The sequence below is a fragment of the Pseudorasbora parva genome, chromosome 8 (genome assembly GCF_024679245.1).
Source record: "Pseudorasbora parva isolate DD20220531a chromosome 8, ASM2467924v1, whole genome shotgun sequence".
In the NCBI taxonomy this organism is placed as follows: Eukaryota; Metazoa; Chordata; class Actinopteri; order Cypriniformes; family Gobionidae; genus Pseudorasbora; species Pseudorasbora parva.
This window is the reverse complement of record NC_090179.1, coordinates 30,357,999-30,380,614: the sequence shown is the minus strand read 5'-3', so window position 1 is coordinate 30,380,614 and position 22,616 is coordinate 30,357,999. Positions and strand designations below refer to the sequence as shown.

General features: G+C 38.3%; 1 protein-coding gene across 2 annotated transcripts; it reads left to right on the top strand.

The window, feature by feature from the left end:
- The first annotated feature begins 623 nt into the window (after nucleotides 1-623).
- Nucleotides 624-20,740, top strand: pde9ac (phosphodiesterase 9ac). Of its 2 annotated transcripts, XM_067451765.1 has the most exons (24): nucleotides 624-708; nucleotides 1,135-1,248; nucleotides 4,975-5,037; nucleotides 5,455-5,607; nucleotides 6,157-6,259; nucleotides 7,171-7,321; nucleotides 9,233-9,303; nucleotides 9,424-9,501; nucleotides 9,591-9,634; nucleotides 9,777-9,831; nucleotides 9,934-10,004; nucleotides 10,842-10,929; nucleotides 11,062-11,143; nucleotides 11,251-11,325; nucleotides 11,419-11,505; nucleotides 11,607-11,711; nucleotides 11,792-11,874; nucleotides 13,257-13,413; nucleotides 15,871-15,984; nucleotides 16,773-16,877; nucleotides 16,958-17,086; nucleotides 17,173-17,268; nucleotides 18,376-18,453; nucleotides 18,551-20,740. In XM_067451765.1, the coding sequence occupies exons 6-23, from the start codon at nucleotides 7,256-7,258 to the stop codon at nucleotides 18,424-18,426; spliced, it is 1,557 nt and encodes a 518-aa protein (XP_067307866.1). In that variant the 5' UTR covers nucleotides 624-708; nucleotides 1,135-1,248; nucleotides 4,975-5,037; nucleotides 5,455-5,607; nucleotides 6,157-6,259; nucleotides 7,171-7,255; the 3' UTR covers nucleotides 18,427-18,453; nucleotides 18,551-20,740. The 2 variants fall into 2 exon arrangements, with proteins under 2 accessions (XP_067307866.1, XP_067307865.1); XM_067451764.1 differs by lacking the exons at nucleotides 624-708; nucleotides 1,135-1,248; nucleotides 4,975-5,037 and adding an exon at nucleotides 5,230-5,266 and having other exon boundaries at nucleotides 18,596-20,740.
- Nucleotides 20,741-22,616: the final 1,876 nt, after the last annotated feature.

Below are 22,616 nucleotides of genomic sequence, written 5' to 3'. Positions count from 1 at the left end.
AGTCACTTGCCGTGAATTTTTATTTTATTTTATTTTTTTCATTAAACATTTTTTTATTCAAAGGTTAGCTAAATACAAGATAAAAGATAATTTTAAAAAGATTTTGAATTGATCAGCTACATTATATTTTAATGTTTAATCTACAGTTAAATGCTGACGTCATGAGAGAACTAGCAAATCGATCGATACGAGAGTTCGAGTAAGGTTATAATCTTCTTGACAATGGCATCTCATTCAGTCCTGTGACAGTTTTTTTCCGGTAGGACTAACCTCAAATCACACCAAGTAAAAGGGTTAAATGTTCACCCAACAATAAAAATTATGTTATTAATTACTCAGGAAGGAGGGGGAAAGGGGATACATCTGCAGTATTTTGTGAATAAGTTTATCGATTCATGATTCGTTCACGTGACTTTGACGATCCGAACTGCTGATTCGATACACTGATTCATAACGGTTCGAATCTTTACGAAGTGCTACTTTGAAATCGGACATCACTATTTAGTTGTTGTTTTCTTGTGCACAAAAACTATTCTCGTCGCTATATAAAAATTATTGTAGAAACACTGTTGTGAGATTTACTTTTAACGACGTCTTTAGTGCCTTTATGGGTCTGAAAATGACTTGTGGCCAATGGAAGCCTTTCTGAGCCATCGCATTTCAAAAAGATGAATCCGTCTTACGGGTGTCGTAGGGTACGACATGAGGGTAAGTAATCAATTACATCATTTTCATTTTTGGGTAAACTAACCCTTTAACTACACATTGACTTTTAATCTCTTTTTAAGTAGGGGGAACTTGGAGAATGAGTCTTGTTCAATGGTTCTTTATATGAAAATAAAGGCACAGTACAAGGAACTCTCAAAATATATGTAGCCACTGAAGTCTATCAGTGTTGGCCTATACACTTCAGTGTCTGCAGTCACTGTATCTTTTGTTGCAAAGTAAGTGTATATAAGATTGTGGCCAAAACTGGTACTGCTGGGGTATGCCCTCTCCCCCTCCTCCCTGACTCGAGGTTGTCAGATAAGCTGCAGAATCATGCAGGAACGTTTGTAGCTGCAGTTGTGGTAACTAGAGCATATCTGGCAACCCCTATGCCAAAACACTACTGACTTTGTGATTGGTAGATAGGTGGAGGGTGGAGCTTCAGGCCAAAACACAACATATCAACATCAACATCAGTTGAGGGCTGCAACAACAACTTTTAAATGACAATATCCTGGCTGGACTACTGTTGTCAGTGATGTAAGTATTTGAAATTAACATGATTTCTTAATGTCTAGTGACATATCACTGATATCAGGGCCATTTTATGATTAATTGAAATACATTTCTTACATACATTTAGCCTGACAAGCTAGACCCACATCAAGATGTTTGGTCTGGAAACTCACCATTGACAGGGCTCAATCCGAGGGGCGGGATAAATGGTCTTTCAAACTCCCTCTGTATGGCGTGCTTGCAATTGGATAGCGCTATAACCAACCAGAGCAACGAAGGTGACGCTGAGTTAGCTGACAGATTAAACTTTCGCCATATCCAGTCGGAAAAACTCTGAACACTTCTTCCCTTCATAAGAATGACTTCTGTGGCGTTCTTTGTTCTTTTCTCAGAGAAAAGCTTAAATCTAAAAATAAAAATAAAGTCTTCCAGAGTCACGGTCAAAGCTGATTCGGAAGACCGCCGTTCGCCAGTTTCTGTGTTTACTAGCAGCACGCAAGTGCAACTCGGCCATTATTATGTTAAGCCCCGCCCACCGACTCTATACACGATGTGATTGGCCCGACCAGAGTTTGGCTTTTACAGCTCAGAAGTGTATTGAGAGTTCCTAGACGACACTCGCGACAGATTAGATTTGCTGCTGCTAGGGTGCGTCTAGATTTCTAGGCTAACATACAGTTCCTTTAAATGCTAAAATTAATCTCAGACGTTTGTTTTGCTATTTATGTATTTCTAGTGTAGACCAATGTGTTATTCACCTTTATCTTATCTGGCACTTACAAAGATTTTAAGTGTTCCTTGTTTTCTTATGAAGAACAAGATATTATCTTCCTTTGCTAATGGCAACTGCGAGCATATTTACATTATTTATGTCCTGCATTGGATTTTTTAAATTTATTTTTTATGTTTTATTATTATTACTTTTTTCCAAAGAGATTGGTCAATAAAAATGCAACTGATGTTTATAAAAATGGCACAAAATGTCATATATTTATTGTGTAACCCTGAAGTTATACACTTACAATATATGGGATGACTAGTCAGAGATTGTCATTTTATAAAGTGGTTAGTATGTTTTATCTTTTATGCGGTCATCAATGGAACATGTGCATTTGATAGGGCATTTTACATTGGCTCTGGCTTCCATCTAAATATAGGATGTTAAGAAATTTGAGAAACCATAAATACAATATGGCCAAACACTTATCACCTTAATATTGTGCAATACATGTATAGAGTTATTTTGGAAACAGCATATGAGTTCATAATGCATTATTAATATGTTGAGAATGTCTAATATGCATATGGCCAAACACTTATCACCTTAATATTGTGCAATACATGTATAGAGTTATTTTGGAAACAGCATATGAGTTCATAATGCATTATTAATATGTTGAGAATGTCTAATATGCAGTAAGACGTCACACAGTCAAACATTAGGTGTCTGATAAGTCAACCAATCAGATGTCAGATGTTGTAAATATTCCTTTCACAATAATTCTGTCATGAAAAACAGTACCAAACAGAAATCCATAAATAGCACATTCACACTGTTTTCAATTGCATAAGGATGAGTATGAGTTATGAGATACAGTACAGTAGTTGGCTGGTTAAGGATGATGTTATTAATAATACTGTTTTATGAAATACAGTCTTGTTCAAAATAATAGCAGTACAATGTGACTAACCAGAATAATCAAGGTTTTTCGTATATTTTTTATTGCTACGTGGCAAACAAGTTACTAGTAGGTTCAGTAGATTCTCAGAAAACAAATGAGACCCAGCATTCATGATATGCACGCTCTTAAGGCTGTGCAATTGGGCAATTAGTTGAATTAGTTGAAAGGGGTGTGTTCAAAAAAATAGCAGTGTGGCATTCAATCACTGAGGTCATCAATTTTATGAAGAAACAGGTGTGAATCAGGTGGCCCCTATTTAAGGATGAAGCCAACACTTGTTGAACATGCATTTGAAAGCTGAGGAAAATGGGTCGTTCAAGACATTGTTTCAGAAGAACAGCGTACTTTGATTAAAAAGTTGATTAGAGAGGGGAAAACCTATAAAGAGGTGCAAAAAATGATAGGCTGTTCAGCTAAAATGATCTCCAATGCCTTAAAATGGAGAGCAAAACCAGAGAGACGTGGAAGAAAACGGAAGACAACCATCAAAATGGATAGAAGAATAACCAGAATGGCAAAGGCTCAGCCAATGATCACCTCCAGGATGATCAAAGACAGTCTGGAGTTACCTGTAAGTACTGTGACAGTTAGAAGACGTCTGTGTGAAGCTAATCTATTTTCAAGAATCCCCCGCAAAGTCCCTCTGTTAAAAAAAAGGCATGTGCAGAAGAGGTTACAATTTGCCAAAGAACACATCAACTGGCCTAAAGAGAAATGGAGGAACATTTTGTGGACTGATGAGAGTAAAATTGTTCTTTTTGGGTCCAAGGGCCACAGGCAGTTTGTGAGACGACCCCCAAACTCTGAATTCAAGCCACAGTACACAGTGAAGACAGTGAAGCATGGAGGTGCAAGCATCATGATATGGGCATGTTTCTCCTACTATGGTGTTGGGCCTATTTATCGCATACCAGGGATCATGGATCAGTTTGCATTTGTTAAAATACTTGAAGAGGTCATGTTGCCTTATGCTGAAGAGGACATGCCCTTGAAACGGTTGTTTCAACAAGACAATGACCCAAAACACACTAGTAAACGGGCAAAGTCTTGGTTCCAAACCAACAAAATTAATGTTATGGAGTGGCCAGCCCAATCTCCAGACCTTAATCCAATTGAGAACTTGTGGGGTGATATCAAAAATGCTGTTTCTGAAGCAAAACCAAGAAATGTGAATGAATTGTGGAATGTTGTTAAAGAATCATGGAGTGGAATAACAGCTGAGAGGTGCCACAAGTTGGTTGACTCCATGCCACACAGATGTCAAGCAGTTTTAAAAAACTGTGGTCATACAACTAAATATTAGTTTAGTGATTCACAGGATTGCTAAATCCCGGAAAAAAAAAATGTTTGTACAAAATAGTTTTGAGTTTGTACAGTCAAAGGTAGACACTGCTATTTTTTTGAACACACCCCTTTCAACTAATTGCCCAATTGCACAGCCTTAAGAGTGTGTTTATCATGAATGCTGGGTCTCATTTGTTTTCTGACAATCTACTGAACCTACTGGTAACTTGTTTGCCACGTAGCAATAAAAAATATACTAAAAACCTTGATTATTCTGGTAAGTCACATTGTACTGCTATTATTTTGAACAAGACTGTATATTCTGTTAACTCCACCAAAGCGCTGATTTATTGAAATTATTGGCATTAGATTTGCTTTATCTTACACTCAAGAGCTAGCAGATCTAGCACTCATCTTTTGCCTATGAATGCTAGTACTTGACGTGGTGAAAATTGTTGTGTGTAAGTGGTGATTATGCAGAATGGTTGCAATCAAGCCTCATGGGAACATTTTGGAGTATACTCTAATCAGACCAGAAAAAGCACAAATCAGATTCTAAATGCAGTAGGATTCAAAAAATCTGTCTTAAAAAAAAATCTTTAACATTCTCTATACTCAGTAAAGAGTAGGGTGAAATCATGTGTGCTTAATTACAGCAGGACTGAGTTCATCATCATAAGGCAGCCGACATTTGGATGTAAAATGCTTCACTTTGCTTAGTCGTTCATTCGGCATGTTTTGTGTGGATTTTGAAGTCAGTTCAGTTTGGTTTTGTTTTCCTCAGATCGATATAGAATACAAATCCTTCAAGACTTTCCGGATCCAAACACAAAGAGTGGGCGAAACAGTAAGGATGCTCAAAAGCGAAAGGAGAAGATGAAAGGACCCTAATGGACGAGTTTTCCATATTCCACCCAGATCTGCCCCGGACACACGTCCATAAACTGATCAACCATAAAGCCTTGTATTATTAGGATAATGTCTTCCCCTTAGATCCTTTATCATTGAAATATGACTGGACTCCTTTCCTTTGTCCCATGATTAGCAGAGAGTACATGCATTTCTGATTACCTGAGGTGTGATTTTCTTTAGTTGCGTAAGCTTTTAAAATGATGTGCAGGTCCTTTAAATCTGCCTTTGGTAAAAGTTAGACATGAACTTCAATGGCCAAATGTTTCGGAAAAAACGATTTTGATTTCTTATCAACTACATTAGCCCTATCCAGTCTTCTGTTCTTATCAAAATTGTGCCCCTGTGTCAGCAGTACCTTAAGCATCCCCTCTGGGCGGCCCATGCTGCTAATCTGTTTCTGCTGTGTGGAGAGAAGTCAATGGCACATGAGACTCAGAGAATTAAGACGTAGGAAGCTTTTCTGGCCCCTCGGGTTGGGATTAAAGAGCAAGAAGGCTAAGAACAGGTTTGCGCTTGTCTCTACTGTTCACACTTCCATCCCTAGTTTTGTAGGGCTGTTAATGATCCAGCCACACATGCCAACTTCTTCATTGCACACCTGACCGAGCCAGAAATGTTCATTTTGCTATGCATGATAACAATGTCTGTCATTCAGTGTTTCAAGTGGTTACATACTAGTTCTTGTCCTTTCCTCAGCTGACCAGAACATATGCTGCTCTGAGTGGACACAGAAGACTAGGGCACATTACATTGATAGAAATGTTATTGTACTCTCCCAACATGATGTATTCTCAATCTTATAGTAATTGCTATGGTTTGACCTCAAATATATTGTGTTATTGTATTATTTTTCCCCACTGAAGACTCATGAATCTCATTATGTTCAAATATAGACTCTGGGGTGGGCAGTTAAATTAAGTAAGATGGACAATGAAATGACTAAATTAAATGATTACAGACATGAAGGGGGTTGGGGACTTTTTCGCCGTAGTAACTGTTCCCCCTGACAACAGTGAGAGTGACAATTATATTCAGGGTCCTTCAATGCCCCCAGGTTTCCCTTGCTCACTTTCTCTGTTTGGCTCCATTGAACACCTGGGACGGCTGGGAACGCTGACTGCACGCGGGGAGAAGCGGGAGCTGCTGACACTGCACAGGCAAGACTGCTATTTTATGACTCAAACATTCTGTCTGCAATGCTACGAATAGAACATTTAATTATGTACAGATTAGGTTACGTGGTCAGAAATAAATGAGGCCTGCCGTTAGGCAATATCTTCAAGAAAGTTTCCAAGAAAGTCTCAGGTGACACTATGTCTGCCATGATAATGGAGGTGTGGAGTAAATTGAGTTAATGAAGTTGTATTTATGCACTGATGTGCATTATAAAGTGTGGCCTTTTGAACTTGACTGGATTTCATAGAATTTTTACCTTTAGTCAAAGAAACTGAAATGCATTTATGAGAATATTAAATGGCTATTAATGAGATGATTCACCCTCATCCTTCATTTACTTATCCTCATGTTGTTCCAAACCAACGTTCTTCCTTCTGTATAAGCATTTTTTGTCCATAGTCTATGTTGAAAGTCAATGTTGGTCCAATACAATTGTATTAACCAAAAAATATTTTTAATTGTTTGATGCATGAAGTAAAGTGTCACTGCTATTTGACCTTGTCGCTCAGCACTAGAGGAGGGTTAGCTTAACATTAAGGTTTAACTGATACTTCAATTACTGTTTATTTGTTTGGTTTAAAATAGACTTATAACCTCAGTTTCACAGATTAAAATGCATGCTTGAGCTGTTTTAACTGAAAGCAACTTGCATTGACATATCTTAAAATATATCAAGATGTTAGTAATGATCAGTTACTGATCAGTAATGATTTTTTTCGAAGGCATGTTTGTAAAAGCCACTTAAATGCCCGCGTAGGTCCACTTGAGGGCCCATTAATATATTTATTTTCTTATATTGTTATATTTAATTTCTACTGAGTATATCTGAAAGCTTCTGTCACCAAGACAATTGGGTAGTGTATTTTTATTTACAGAGGACATTTTGTTGTAGGTCTTTTGTGAGCTGGTCTTGGTGGATCTGCTGCTGCTGGTTAGGGGTACCAGGACAGGTGGATCTCACAGTTCATTCGGTCAGCATGGGGTCTGGCTCCTCCTCCTACACCAAAACCATCTATTTGGATGTAGATGGCAATATGCAGAAGGTGAGTGTCTTCAATGTTTATCTGAATACAAACTCTAGGGTGCAAGATAGTCGTGTTCAATGCTATTGAAATTTAATCCAATGAAATGTACAGAAATTTGTTTAAATTAAATGAACTCATATTTTATAACATATTTAGTGAAAAACACTGAAAGAGAAAATTCGGAAAGCAAAAAATCGGTCTATCACTAATATCTTAGACCTGAAATGCTCGCCTTTAAACAAGATGTAGAGCAGTTTCAAATGGTACTAATTAATCTGTCAAGAGGAGTGCTGGGAGATCAGTGTGCATAGGTTAAAAGTAATGCTGAAGATGAAGTGTTCCGCAGGTGTGACTGACATTGAATGCTGTTGTGACACTTGACACATTGTTTTGTCCTGTTTCCCAGAGATTGACTGATGTTAATGGTTGTGTTTAAGTCCAATTTACTGTAGAGTGCTGTTCTACATATGGAACTCACAGATCCTCATCATACTCAGTATTCACATTATTATCCACAATAGATGGAAATTGTTTCATAGTTTTAAATAAAAGTCTTACTGACCCCATATTGTTGAATACTCTCATAATTTGTATAGAAGAACATATCATTGCTCAGGGGTCATATCATTGACTCTACCATAGCTCTGGAGATTTGGAGTTCTGAAGTCATTTTTATTTGAGCATTTTATAGTATTATTTTAGACAAATGAGATGGCATTATGATGTGGATTTCCAAGCTGAAGCATATGATGCAAAATGGTGCATTTGCGAGTAAATTATTGGTGATTCTGCCAATGAAAGAATCCGAGAAGAGGGAGACTTAATGGGATAGTTCACTCAAAAATAAAAAGTTGTTTATCTGCTTACCTCCAGGGCATCCAAGATGTAGGTGTGTTTGTTTCTTCAGTAGAACATAAGTGAAGATTTTTAACTCCAACTATTGCTCATATAATGCATGTCAATGGGGTGTTTTCTATGAGAGTCACTATGAGAGTAAAAAACACATGGACATATGAATCCATATTAATCCCTGCAGCTCGTGACAATACGTGGATGTCTTAAGACATGAAATGTTATTTTATGTAATTTTTTTACCTCATAGCAGACGAATCTCAAATAATATTCCCAACGCCATTACTTCCGCAGAAAAAGGTCAAAACCCGGCGTGATCGTATATATATATATATATATATATATATATATATATATATATATATATATATATATATATATATATATAATCCTGATTAGTGCATGTGTGGATCGGTCAAATGAGGCATCTATGTATACATAAATAAAATAGTGGCGTTGTTTTGACCTTATTCGGCGGAAGTAATGGCATTGGAAATACTGGATGAGATTCGTCTGATATGAGTAAAAAAAAAATACCATAAATACTTCTCGCACAAACCGATCATTTCATGTCTTAAGACATCAATGTATCGCCACGAACCACACGGTTTAATATGGATTCGTATGTCTATGTGTTTTTCACACTCATAGTGACTTTCATAGAAAACACCCCATTGACATGCATTATAGGAACAACGGTTGGAGTTAAAATTCTTAATTTGTGTTCTACTAAAGAAACAAACACATCTACATCTTGGATGGCCTGGGGGTAAGCAGATAAACATTGAATTTAAATTTTTGGGTGAACTTTCCCTTTAAGCCAAAGTCTCAATTTAATCTCATGCTGCCTACTAAAATATTTTTTTCTTTCCAATGGGATGACACCACACTTTTATTTACTGTATAACTGTTACCTTTTCATGCTTTAAAATGTTCTATGACATTTCACATTTCTTATCTCAAGATACATATGTGAGTTGCGATTACAGCATTATAGTATGTTTTCTCATTGTAGTACAGGTATGATGACAAATACAGGCATACTATTGCCAACACACCCTTATTTGTCCTTCATAGGTGCTTTTCAGTCGTCACTGCAGCCCATGTGATATCAAAGAGCTGCTGTGTTCCTCCTCTAACATCCCTAGGTCTGTATATCACTGATATCACCACTAATCAACACCTCCATTTTGCAACCTACAGTGGTTGAGAATGTGGTTAACATAATAAATACATCTAATTTCACTTTTTATTTATTTTGTCTGCAGGAGCACTGCTATAATGATGGTGAACCCTGAAGGTGCTTTTGTGTCCATTGATCCTACAATGCCCACCAACACCCCTAAGTAAAATGCCGGCTGGCCCTTGTTTGTATAAGCAGTTATGTTAATTTTCAGTTTGATCTGTCAGTTAATGATCCCATTTGTCCTTTTAGCTCACTGTACAAAGTCATTCCTTTGTCTACCGGCCAGCTGGGAGGTAACGTGCATAATTTTTTGCAGTTTTTCAGTGTTTGACTCTTACTTACAACCTTTAGTAACCTAGATATACATTGACACATAATATCTCAAGTCAAGAGTTGGTCTGCCCTGATTTATAGCCTGTGTATTTAACTCCATAGAAAAGGAAGATATGTTTCAGAATGTGATCTCACAGGTAGCAGAGCAGTTCAGCAGGTAACGGACATGTTTGTTTTCCCATGGACTGGAGATGAATCTCTATCATCGTAATTTTTCTGTACTAAAACCAGGCAAATCTTTTTGTTCTTCTCTCTACAGAGCATTCAGGATCAATGAACTGAAAACAGAAGTGACTAACAGACTGGCTATGCTGGAGAAGAGAGTAGAACGTATGTAATGACAATGTTACGGTTTGCTGTTTGTCTTATTTTCTTAAAGTTAAGTCTGGAATACACTGCACGTCTTTTAAAATCTAAACCGATTTTAATACACTAAGAATCATTCAAGCTGACTGACATTGTAAATGGTTACAGAGAAAAACTGGGCATTGCACTAGGATCACAGACTAACAGACTTTCAAGTTATTCCGAACACATACATAGAGGCTATGTTTCTATGGGTGGCTATATGGAAGCCGTCTGCGATATTGGTATGTTCAAATCACAGGTCCATTAACATTCGAAGGGAAGCTGACTGAGCAACTCCAATCGTAGTTAGATGCATGTATAAATATCTAAATCTGGAATAGACTTTAGCAGATGATTTTGCTAAAGGAACACAATACAAGAAGACAAAGGTGTCAGCAACACCAGGGGTTTTAAAACTGGGCTCCAGGGACCCCCAGGGGGCCGCAAGAGAGTGACAGGGGGTCCGTGGAAAAGTCTAGAAAAAAACTGTAAAAAAAATAAAAAATATTAATATAACCTGTAATATATAAAAACACAAACCAACACATTCTCACCTGTGAAAGTATCTAATTTATTCAGGAATTTAAATCTCTGTGCTTTCACAATCAGAAGCTGTGCAGCGTTGTGGTATGAGTTATTTATTCTTACTGTGAGTCAAAGTACAAAGTGGTTGAATGTGGCATCTACATATACATCTCTATGATAAAAACAATCTAGAAACTGCATAGCAATGGGGGGAAAAACAGCTTAGCTACAAACACTCAAAATACCATAGCAACACAATAAAACATTTTTTTATTATTTTGATTTTCTACACAGTGGAGGGTTTGAAGGTCGTTGAGATTGAAAAGTGCAAAAATGATCTGAAGAAACTGAGAGATGAGATGACATCCAGAGCAGGAGGAAGGTATATGAAAGAAAACTTTTTCCAAAGAAAGCAAGCTATCTGCTTATCCATCTAGAGCCACCATCATGCGGCTCTTTTCCATACTAGAAACATAAATGTATCTAAATGACTAATCCACCACTCTCCTTTTAGAGTGAATTGTCCATGCAAATACAATTTCTCAGACGATGGAAAGAAATTAACTCCTAGACGTGACGTCCCCAGCTACCCAAAGGTGCTTTAAAGTTTTATGATGTACTTTGATTGAATTATAGGCCCTCTGGGAGAACATTTAGTCTCTCTCTATGTGGTATTAATCTCTATTAATCTTAATTTCCTCAGTACACGCTTTCTCAGGAGACTATTGAAGCGCTGAAGAAACCAACCTTTGATGTTTGGCACTGGGAGCACAATGAAGTGAGTCTAATCTTGGTGAGATATAAAGTATATGTTTAGAGATTAAATGAGGCATATATGGCCTTTTTACACGGTTTACTGTTTATTCATCAGATGCTGAGCTGCTTGGAGTACATGTACCATGACTTAGGCCTTGTGAAGGAGTTTAACATGAACCCGATTACTCTCAAACGCTGGCTGGTAAGGAAATTAGTATAATTGTATAAATGAAACGGTGCAAGAAAGGTGAATTTTCCAGGTTAACAGCTCTGATGTTCCAGGTTCTTTTTATACGTTCTCAGCTGGGCATTCAGGAAAATTACCGCAGCAACCCGTTCCATAATTTCCGCCATTGTTTCTGCGTGAGTCAGATGATGTACGGCATGATCCACCTCTGCAACCTCCAGGTGAGAATGTTACGTAAGTAGCAATTAGTACAGCAATTACTGTGAAACAGTAAAAGTGGAAACCTGTGTGTGGCCCACAGGAAAAGCTCACACTGACAGATCTGGGCATTTTAATGACTGCTGCCGTGTGTCACGACTTAGACCACCCTGGATACAACAACACGTAAGATCTTTGCTTCTGTGTAATTATGAGTCAGTTCTCATAAAAAAACATACAGGTGTACCCAGGTATTTGCCTGCACATTAGTGATGACAATTTTACAGCCGTATTATACACTCACCTAAAGGATTATTAGGAACACCATACTAATACATACTAATACTAATACTATGTTTGACCCTCTTTCGCCTTCAGAACTGCCTTAATTCTATGTGGAATTGAAATGCTGAAAGCATTCTTTAGAAATGCTGGCCCGTATTAATAGGATAGCATCTTGCAGTTGATGGAGATTTGTGGGATGCACATCCAGGGCACGAAGTACCCGTTCAACCACATCCCAAAGATGCTCTATTGGGTTGAGATCTGGTGAAGGGGGGTGGGGGGGGGGGGGGGGGGGGGTTAGTTGCCATCAAAGGATGGGTACATGGTGGTGATAAAGGGATGGACATGGTCAGAAACAATGCTCAGGTAGGCTGTAGCATTTAAACGATGCCCAATTGGCACTAAGGGGCCTAAAGTGTGCCAAGAAAACATCCCCCACACCATCACACCACCACCACCAGCCTGCACAGTGGTAACAAGGCATGATGGATCCATGTTCTCATTCTGTTTACGCCAAATTCTGACTCTACCATCTGAATGTCTAAACAGAAAATGAGACTCATCAGACCAGGCAACATTTTTCCAGTCTTCAACTGTCCAATTTTGTTGAGATTGTGCAAATGGTAGCCTCTTTTTCCTATTTGTAGTGGAGATGAGTGGTACCCGATGGGGTCTTCTGCGGTTGTAGCCCATCCGCCTCAATGTCGTGCGTGTTGAGGCTTTACAAATGCTTTGCTGCATACCTCAGTTGTAACGACTCGAGTGGTTATTTCAGTCAAAGCTGCTCTTCTTCTATCACCTTGAATCAGTCGGCCAATTCTCCTCTGACCTCTAGCATTAACAAGGCATTTTCGCCCACAGGACCGCTGCATACTGAATGTTTTCACACCATTTTTACACCATTCATTGTAAACCCTAGAAATGGTTGTGTGTGAAAATCCCAGTAACTGAGCAGATTGTGAACTACTCAGACCGGCCCGTCTAGCACCAACAACCATGCCACGCTCAAAAATTGCTTAAAACACCTTTCTTTCCCATTCTGACATTCAGTTTGGAGGTCAGGAGATTTTTTGACCAGGACCACACCCCTAAATGCATTGAAGCAACTGCCATGTGATTGGTTGATTAGATAATAGAAATAGAAATAGAATAGAAATTGAACAGGTGTTCCTAATAATCCATTAGGTGAGTGTATCTGTAGTGTGAGTGTATCTGAGTGTATCTTTAGGAGAGTGTATGATGACATATGGGATCCAGCGCATTCACTGGCTTTTCTTATGCAGGTATCAAATCAATGCTCGCACTGAGTTGGCAGTGCGCTACAATGACATCTCGCCACTAGAGAATCACCATTGCGCTGTGGCCTTCCAGATACTCTCATTGCCGGAGTGTAACATATTTGCCAACGTGGACCCAGAGGCCTTTAAACAGATTCGACAGGTATAGCATGAAATGTCAACTCCCATTTAAGCGATCTAAGGGGTAATTCACTCAGAAAGCTTTTTGCATTTAAAACTGTGAGACATAGGGCACTGGGGAGAAAAAAAATTAAATAATTATTTTCTTTAAAGAGGAACCTATTTTAATTTAAAGGGATCCCATGGTGTTGAGACTTGTATGGCTTAATATAACATAAATGATGTCTCTTACTGAATTATGTGGTAGAAAACCCATGAAAGATCTACGTTATTTAAAAAATCGATTTTATATTTGGACCATGGGCGGCGCCATTTTGTTTGCGTTCTAGGTTGATGACGTAGAGTGGTTGAACTCCTCAATCAGCTGGCGTTACCCGTTGCTATTTTTACCACAACGCAACTCGAAAATTGTTTCAGAGTTAAACAAAACAAATGAATTGCTTTGTAATTGTACTTAAAACACACTCAAACATACATGTGCACACAAACTCACCTACACAAGTCACAAACAGATCGGCGGGCGCGCACACACACACCTGACTGCTCTGTCTCAATCGCATGCATCATCACCAAAACATCCTGCCTCTCTTCCTCACGTTACTTTATCCCATCGTCCTACCTAGATATTTCCCTCTGCTGGTCACATTAGGCATTATAGTTAATCTACTATCAACAGTCTATCTAGGGAACAGGATGTGTTGAACAGGATATCAACACAGGGAATAGATTGAGGGTTATGTATGCGCGCGCAGTGCGTGCGTGTGTGTGTTCGCGCCGATCTGTTGGGGTGTGTGTGTGTTCGCGCCGATCTGTTGGGGTGTGTGTGTGTGTGTGCGTGTGTGTGTGTGTGTGTTCGCGCCGATCTGTTGGGGTGTGTGTGAGAGTCTGTGTGAGAGAGAGAGTTTGTGTGCACATGTATGTTTGAGTGCGTGAAGTCGGACAGCTGTTTGTAAATCGGCTTTACTCGTTATTGCGGTGGAACATGAGACTGAATGACTGCACTCGAACATGCACTATGGTGTCGGACAACACTACAAATGTCCGTCCCTTCAAATAATGCCCTATTTAAGGGTATAGGGTCGATTTCAGATTCAGCCCCTGTCGTGGAGACTGAGCAGCCCAACATCTCGATTGAGACAGAGCCTGTCGTGTGCGCGCCCGCCGATCTGTTTGTGACTTGTGTAGGTGAGTTTGTGTGCACATGTATGTTTGAGTGTGTTTTAAGTATAATTACAAAGGAATTCATTGGTTTTATTTAACTCTGAAACAATTTTCGAGTTGCGTTGTGGTAAAAATAGCTACGGGTAATGCCAGCTGATTGAGGAGTTCAACCACTCTACGTCATCAACCTAGAACGCAAACAAAATGGCGCCGCCCATGGTCCAAATATAAAATCGATTTTTAAAATAACGTAGATCTTTCATGGGTTTTCTACCACATAATTCAGTAAGAGACATCATTTATGTTATATTAAGCCATACAAGTCTCAACACCAGGGGATCCCTTTAAGCTCTGTGTTTTTAGAACGCCGAAAGATTAGTGCTGTCACAATATCAGATTTTTACTACATGATTATCGCAGTCAAAAGAACATTATTGCGACATTATTGCAATATTGATTGACCATTTTGAAAAAATAATTAATATTATTGATCAAATTCATTTGTTTATTTATTTTGTGTTTTCTTTTTTGGCCAATGAATTGCTCTCAAAATAGTGTAGGGAGGTGGAAATAGTACCATGGAACCATAACTGTACACAAGCCTACAAAAATAACTTCCTGTTGTTTGGTGCTGACTGGGGTGTCTAACATCCTGTCTTTTTTACAGAATCCTAAAAACTCCCACACACACTTGCGAGCTAACTTTTTTCAGGGTATGGCTAGAGTGTCTCCCTTTCGTCTCATATCCTCTAACAAATTCAGGTAGCCTTTGAGTGTACATCGGCTGTACATTCGTTATTGCGGTGCAATGTGGAGTTGCATGAATGCACTCGATAACGTCCACTATGATTTCGGACCTCACTACAAATGACTATCCTTTCAAATAATGCCCTATTTGATGGTCTTGGTAGCAATTTCGGATTTAGCCACTGTCTTATTTTTTATATTTTATGATGGCAGCATAATGTGAAGGTGCACTACCACATATGAGGTGTGTATGTGTGTGTGTGTGTGTGTGTATATATATATATATATATATATATATATATATATATATATATATATATATATATATATATATATATATATATATATATATATATAAAATATACTTTTAAATATCACTGTCATCATCAATACCATTATATAGCAACACCTCTACACTAGTTGACTTATGTTAAAAGTACATAAAAAAAACAAAGAAACACAAAAACACTTTCTGCATGTATGGCCCCAAGGTCATTGTTTTGCAGTAAATATTTTTATATTTTAAAGGAATTTGTATGTATTTGTTTATTATATGACAATGTATTGTCAGGCTATCATCACACTGATTTTGGCCACGGATATGGCCAGGCATGGCGAGATTCTGGACTCGTTCAAGCACAAAGTGGACAATTTTGACTTCACCAATGAGGAGCATGTGACTTCTGTATGTACCGTACACCCTCCCTGCCAAAAACACATCTATGATGGTTTGCTGGTCTTTATCTGGTCGGTTTAAAAGGGGTTTGGGACACATTTGAGATGTTTAGAATTTTAAGACCTGCTTGTCAAAAAGCTAGTCAGCACAGTATGTTTGGCAAGACTGGTAGCCTGACAAGCCAGACCGACATCAAGATGTTTGGTCTGGAAACTCACCATTGTCAGGGCCCAATCCAAGGGCTGGGATAAACGGTTGTCTTTCAAACTCCTAGTTACCTAGGAGCTAGTTGACAGATTAAACTTTCGCTGTATCCGGTCGGCAAAACTCTGAACGCATCTTCCTTTCTTAAGAATGACTTTAGTGCGGTTCTTTGTTCTTTTTTCAAAGAAAAGCTTAACTCCAAGTCTTCCAGAGTCGTGGCCAAATCCGAATCTAAAGACTGCCGTTTTCCAGCTTCTTTATTTTCAAGGAACACGCAGCTCTGCCGTCATTATGTTAAACCCCGCCCACCGACTATCCAATGTGATTGGCCTGACCAGAGTTTGGTTTTTACAGCTCAGACGTGTATTGAGAGCTGCTAGATGACACTCGCGGCAGATTAGATTTGCTGCCGCTAGGGTGCGCCTAAATTTCTAGTCTACAAGACTGGTAAGAACAGTTTTTAAAGAGACTAAGACCAGCCTAGACCTGCTAAGACCAGTAGAAAGATGTGTTTTTCAGCAGGCATATGGCATGAATTTGACAAGTCAAGTTTGACAAGTCAAGTAAAGATGCGTTGTTTGTCATGTGTTCAGCTAAAGATGGTCCTTATCAAATGTTGTGACATTTCAAATGAAGTCCGGCCTACAGAGGTGGCAGAGCCGTGGGTGGACTGTCTGCTGGAGGAATACTTCATGCAGGTTTGCTGACTCTCCATCTTGTTTTGTAATTACTCTACAGTGACAGGTGGGGTTGGTTATGTTGTCTTGTCTTTGTTCAGAGTGATAGAGAGAAAACTGAGGGGCTTCCTGTGGCACCCTTTATGGACAGAGACAAAGTCACCAAGCCCACAGCCCAGATTGGCTTCATTAAATTTGTCCTCATCCCGATGTTTGAAACTGTCATGAAGGCAAGTGAAATAAGTCATCTTTGGTGTTCATTCAAATGTTACTTCTACTTTTACACTATTAACGCACCATCATATGTTCCTCCCAGCTGTTCCCCCAGATTGAAGAGATTATGGTGCAGCCTCTCAGAGACTCGCGGGACCACTATGAGGAGCTGAAGCAAATTGATGATGCCATGACCGAGGTAAATGCTCCTCAGCTAATGTTTTTGAAAGAAACCTCTCATGCTCATCAATTACAAAAATACAGTAATATCGTGAAATATTATTAAAGCTTAAAATAATTGATTTATTTTAATGTATTTAAAAATGCAATTTATTCTTAATACTCCAGTCTTTAGTGTCACATTAACCTTCAGAAGAATGTTGGTAACCAAACAGTTGCTAGACCGCATTGACTTCCATAGTATAAAAAAATACTACGGAAAACAATGGGGGCCACAACTTGTTTGGTTACCAACATTCTTCAAAATATCTTCTTTTGCATTCAGTAGAACATATAAACTCATACAGGTTTCCTTTAAGAAACTATTCCTTTAAGGAAAAAAATCTTAATATTATCAATCTTGAAAACCGTTGAGCTCCTTATTATTTTTATATTTAATATTTCCAGGATTCTTTGAATCAATACAAAATTCAAAAGAAAAGCATTTATTTGAAGACATTAACTTTTTGAAGGTATTAACTTTTGAACAGTGTGTGTGTGTGTGTGTGTGTGTGTGTGTGTGTGTGTGTGTGTGTGTGTGTGTGTGTGTGTGTGAGCCTGTTTATGTGGTTTATGAAGACACAAATTTGTATAACTACATGGGTATTACACTGGTATTACACTATAAATGTGGTTTATGAGGACATATCAAATGTCCTCATAATTCAAATATCCTTAAAAACATACTAAATGATGTTTTTTGAGAAAGTAAAAATGCAAAATGTTTCCTGTGATGGGTAGGTTTAGGGGCAGGGGCAGTGTAAGGGGATAGAAAATACGGTTTGTACTGTATAAAAAACATTACGCCTATGGAGAGTCCCTGTAAACCACATAGACCAACATGTGTGTGTTTGTGTGTGTGTGTGGGGGGGGGGGGGGGGGGGTGAAAAAAAAAGTTTTGTGTGATGGATAGGTTTATGGTAAGGGTAATTTAGGGAGATAGAATTATGCCAGTGAAGAGTTACCGTAAAGCACATATTCAAGTGTGTGTGTGTGTACATATCTACACATATAATATAAGTATATTATAAATACACTGTAACTATCTGGGATTGCTAACATAAAGGTGTGGTTTTTGTTTAATGAGGCACAGAAGAAAAAAACTGAAAATATGTCATTAGGAGGGAAGAAGAAATAAGCACTTCTGCGAGTGTAATGATACTATGTAAGTATTTGATATAGTATTGATATATTTGACTTGATACATAATACACTGAGTACTTGCATCTTACTGGTATTTTCCGAATCTGTGCTTTTTACAGTGGGGCTTGATGCCATGTCTGAAGTGTTTTTGTGTGTAACTTCAGGAGACCCATCTGCACTGTCTGGACATAGTTCCGTTGAGAGGATCTGTGAGAGACTGGGCTGGTGTCGACAACGGCTGGTTTGAATCCACTGAATCTAAAGGGTCACCCGATCGATTCATGAACTCACGAGTCGCTTCCTTTTGCCAACAGAATGCTAGGCCAGTCTGATTCTTTCTTTTTGTCATCAGTGCCTTTTCGGCTGATATGGCTATATGTTCATTACTTTAGTTTTGATCTTGTTTGTTTGTTTGTTTTGCTCTATGTACAGTGTTCAATGGGGGGAAAAAAATCATTTCTATTGCATGTACGTAGTATTTAGTCGTCTGAACGTCCCAAAGCAATTAAGATACCAGATTACAGCATGACATATATAACCAAAACTAGTGCCTTTAAAAAAAAAGATTATTATAAAAGGTCAGCATGACATGATACTGTTCTTTTGTCAACTATTTCTCTACTGAGTTCCTTTTAGAACATAACAGTTCACATTTTAGGTGGTTTTGTGGTGAGCACAAAAGAGATTTTAGGGATACCTGAGAACTTCTTTTGCAGTGTTTTGGTTGAGTTTTTCCCATTGTTTATTTGGCTATTGAGGTTGAAATCAGAGCATTTCCACTAGAACACGCAGATAAATGATAGAATTAAACTGAAAATTCTATCATTAATTAATCGATGTCACAACACAAAAGAAGATGTCTCAGAAAAAACTGTTCTTCAAAATGTCTTCTTTTGTGTTCTGCAGAAGAAAAATGTCATACAGATTTGGAACGGCATGAGTACAGGTAAATTGCAGAATTTTAATTTATTTTAAACACTAGAAGTCCTTCTAACCACATTCAGTATTTCTACCCTGTGGCTCTATGTTCTCACTGTTTCCCCCCACTCTGTATTCTATGTACTCTGGTTTGCTTCTAATACTTCCTCAAAATAAGACAATAAAGTCTGGGAGTTCTGCCTCCTGGCTATTCTTCAGCAAGGCTGTTCTTTTCTCCTTTTATCAACGCGGTAATAAAAACTCTCCCCGAGAGGTCACATGTGTTCGCTATTATGACAAGGTTAGGCCTGTATGCATCATTTCATTCATATGTTTCACTGTCAGTTTTTGGCATCTTCGTCTATAGATCAGCACATTTTGATGGATGGAGATCACGGCACATTTCCTACGCCAAGGGCTGCTTAACTTGTTGAAACAGGACCGGGGTGCAAAGTTTGTCATTGCAAGCTATCAATTAAAGCAGATTTTAAGAGGTGAATGGAAAGTGGTATGTAAATAGGCTTGGTTTTGAGCCACCTGACCCAAAACGTAGGGCTAAAACACATGCACAAATTACATAACGCAGTTCATCTGTCATTGTTCCTAATGCACAGACTGGAACGTGTACGTCTGAACCTGTTTTTAAAGTCACGCTTTTTCCATCCCGGCTGGAGACACTGGATATGTTTGTGCCTTTGGCTTGTTTTCATGATAAATGGCATCATTTGATAAGAATTTCTTCTTGATGCCTCTATTAGATAATGAGCCTCAATTTAAGCTTTCAATTATCCATCTGCTGGCATGTCTTGCTTTGTCTCCACTCGACTGTGACATATTGAGTTCACAGATTATCAAAGCCTGTTTCATCACTCGCTTCAGAGAAATGAAAAAATGTATTTAAATCAAAACAACGCTCATTCTGATTCCAATGCAGCCAGGCACACCCTTGCTTTTAGCTACATGTGAGATATATTTACACTTTGATTGCATTTTTTAACAGCTCTTAATGTCTCTGACAAGTTTCAGAAAGTCCCAAAATTGCTTTTATCCTTCCCATACTAATTAAAAATCAACAAACCAGGGCTTAAAATGATCTCAAGTTGTTTTGTACCCAGAAGGCACAGACTGACCCATTAAGTTGTGTTTTTTTTGTCTTCTGACACCCTCAGGTTTTGTGTCGCCTGTGCTTTACTGACTGTTCACAGGGTGGCAATATTTCTCTAAAGAGCTCTTTTGTGCTTTCCACTCAGACCACTAAAAGAAGAGCAATTACATGACAAAAGAAAAACCCTCAAGAGTGGAAACTGAAAACGATAAAGAAAGTCACACCCAGACATATAAAAGCCTGTTTTTTGGCCATTTAACAACCCTACTGTGCTGGTTTTGTAGAATTTGGCACCATTGTCAACATTTACAGTTTTTTTTTTTTTTTTTTTTGGGACAGATCACTTTGGACTTTTTACTAACTTTGAATATTTTAAATATTGCTAAAAAATTGTTATTATGTTAAATGTAATATTGGTAACTGCTCAATTTACTTTACACCTGAATCTACACTTATGAAATAAGCTGTATACAGCTGTTTTCAATGTTAATAATAATAAGAAATGTTTCTTGAGCAGAAAATCAGCCTATTGGATCATGTGACTGAAGACTGGAGTAATGCTTCTGACAATTCAGCTTTGTCATCAGAAATAAATTAAATTTTAAAGGTAAGTTCACCCAAAAAAAAAATTCTGTCATTAAAGCTCACTATGTAATTTTTCAAAACAAAGGCGTACTTTGATGACGGCAAGTTTGAGCTCGGAATCTTGGGACGTGGTTTTCACCTCACAGCCGGTGGAAAAGAATCGGGATAGGACTCATCATGTTGATGGATGCGGTTATTAACGTTACTGTAGTGCGAAGCAGAGCAGGGCCAAGTGTTGAGGGAGTTAAGCGAGGTTGCAGGAGCGATTGTTACACAAACACACGTCTTGCGAGCAGCGGGACTTTTATTATGATGGGATACAGTCGCCGGCTCCATTTCCGCTTTTCTGGTCATGAGGTAACGCAGCTCTGTTTATCATCTTAGATACATTTAAGTGTGTTCAAAATGATGGTATGACGTTACTCTGTGCGTTCGCTCAGCGGCTGCTGTGATACTTGTTCACACTGCTAAGAGTAAAGCGTTTCAGTAGAATAAAACCGGAACCCGAGGGTAACGCAGATATGATGCAATTGACGGGTGACTCCCTCAGACGTCCAGGCTCTTTGGTTAAAATAGCAATTTAGAAATAGTTGGAAACATTTGGGCTATTGTATGAACTAAAATGAACAACATATATAACACTGGCCTAGTGGTTTTTTAGATATTTTACTGCAAAAATCCTACACAGTGCACCTTTAATTACTTACCCTCGTGTCCTTCCAAACCCGTAAGAACACAAATGAAGATATTTCTGATGAAATCTGTGAGCTCTCTGACCCCTACATAGACAGCAATTTGATTAACACTTTCAAGGGCCAGAATAGTTAAAATGGTTCAACCTTAATTTAATGAAGTGTTGAGAATAAACTAGCAAAAAAAAAGACTTTATTCAACAATTTCTTCTAGTCTGTGTCAGTCTTCTACGCAGTTTAGGTTGGCCAGCTTCTGCGTCAGCATCACACGCATGCGTCGTGGTGCTCACGTGTACAGCATCAGCTAGTGGTAAGCCGGCGTTCTGTGGTAACTGACGTAACTCTGAAGTGCTGGACTGTATTTACTACTTCAACAGCGTTGGAGACTGACACAGACAAGAAGAAATAGTTGAATAAAGTCGTTATTTTTGTTTGTTGTTGCGATAAAAAAGTATTCTCGGCACTTCATAAAATTAAGGTTGAACCACTGAAGTAACATGGACAGTTTTATCAATGTTTTTTATCAATATTTTTTAACTTTTCTGAACCTTGAAAGTGTTAATTAAATTGCTGTCAATGGAGGGATCATAGAGCTCACAGATTTCATCAAAAATATCTTAATTTGTCTTCCAAAGATGAACGAAGGTCTTACGGGTTTGGGACGACATGAGGGTAAGTAATTAATAACAGATTTTGCATTTTTGGGTGAACTAACCCTTTAACTCTGTTCCCGTCATTGATAGAATTGTCTGGCTTTCTGTTTCCACTGTTATTCAATAAGGGGCTCTATGACACATGACAGATCTTTCTGAAAAAAATCTGAAAGATTACTGAATCAAAACACAGGTGAAGAAGAATCAGAAACAAGCAATATCATCATATACA

What these genes read in the sequence shown, in the direction of transcription:
- pde9ac (XM_067451765.1), top strand. Translation starts at nt 7,256, where the DNA reads ATGGGGTCTGGCTCCTCCTCCTACACCAAAACCATCTATTTGGATGTA. An exon ending in TCCTCCTCTAACATCCCTAG is followed by an intron (nt 9,304 to 9,423) that starts GTCTGTATATCA and finishes TTTTGTCTGCAG; the next exon opens with GAGCACTGCTATAATGATGG. An exon ending in ACATCCAGAGCAGGAGGAAG is followed by an intron (nt 10,930 to 11,061) that starts GTATATGAAAGA and finishes CTCTCCTTTTAG; the next exon opens with AGTGAATTGTCCATGCAAAT.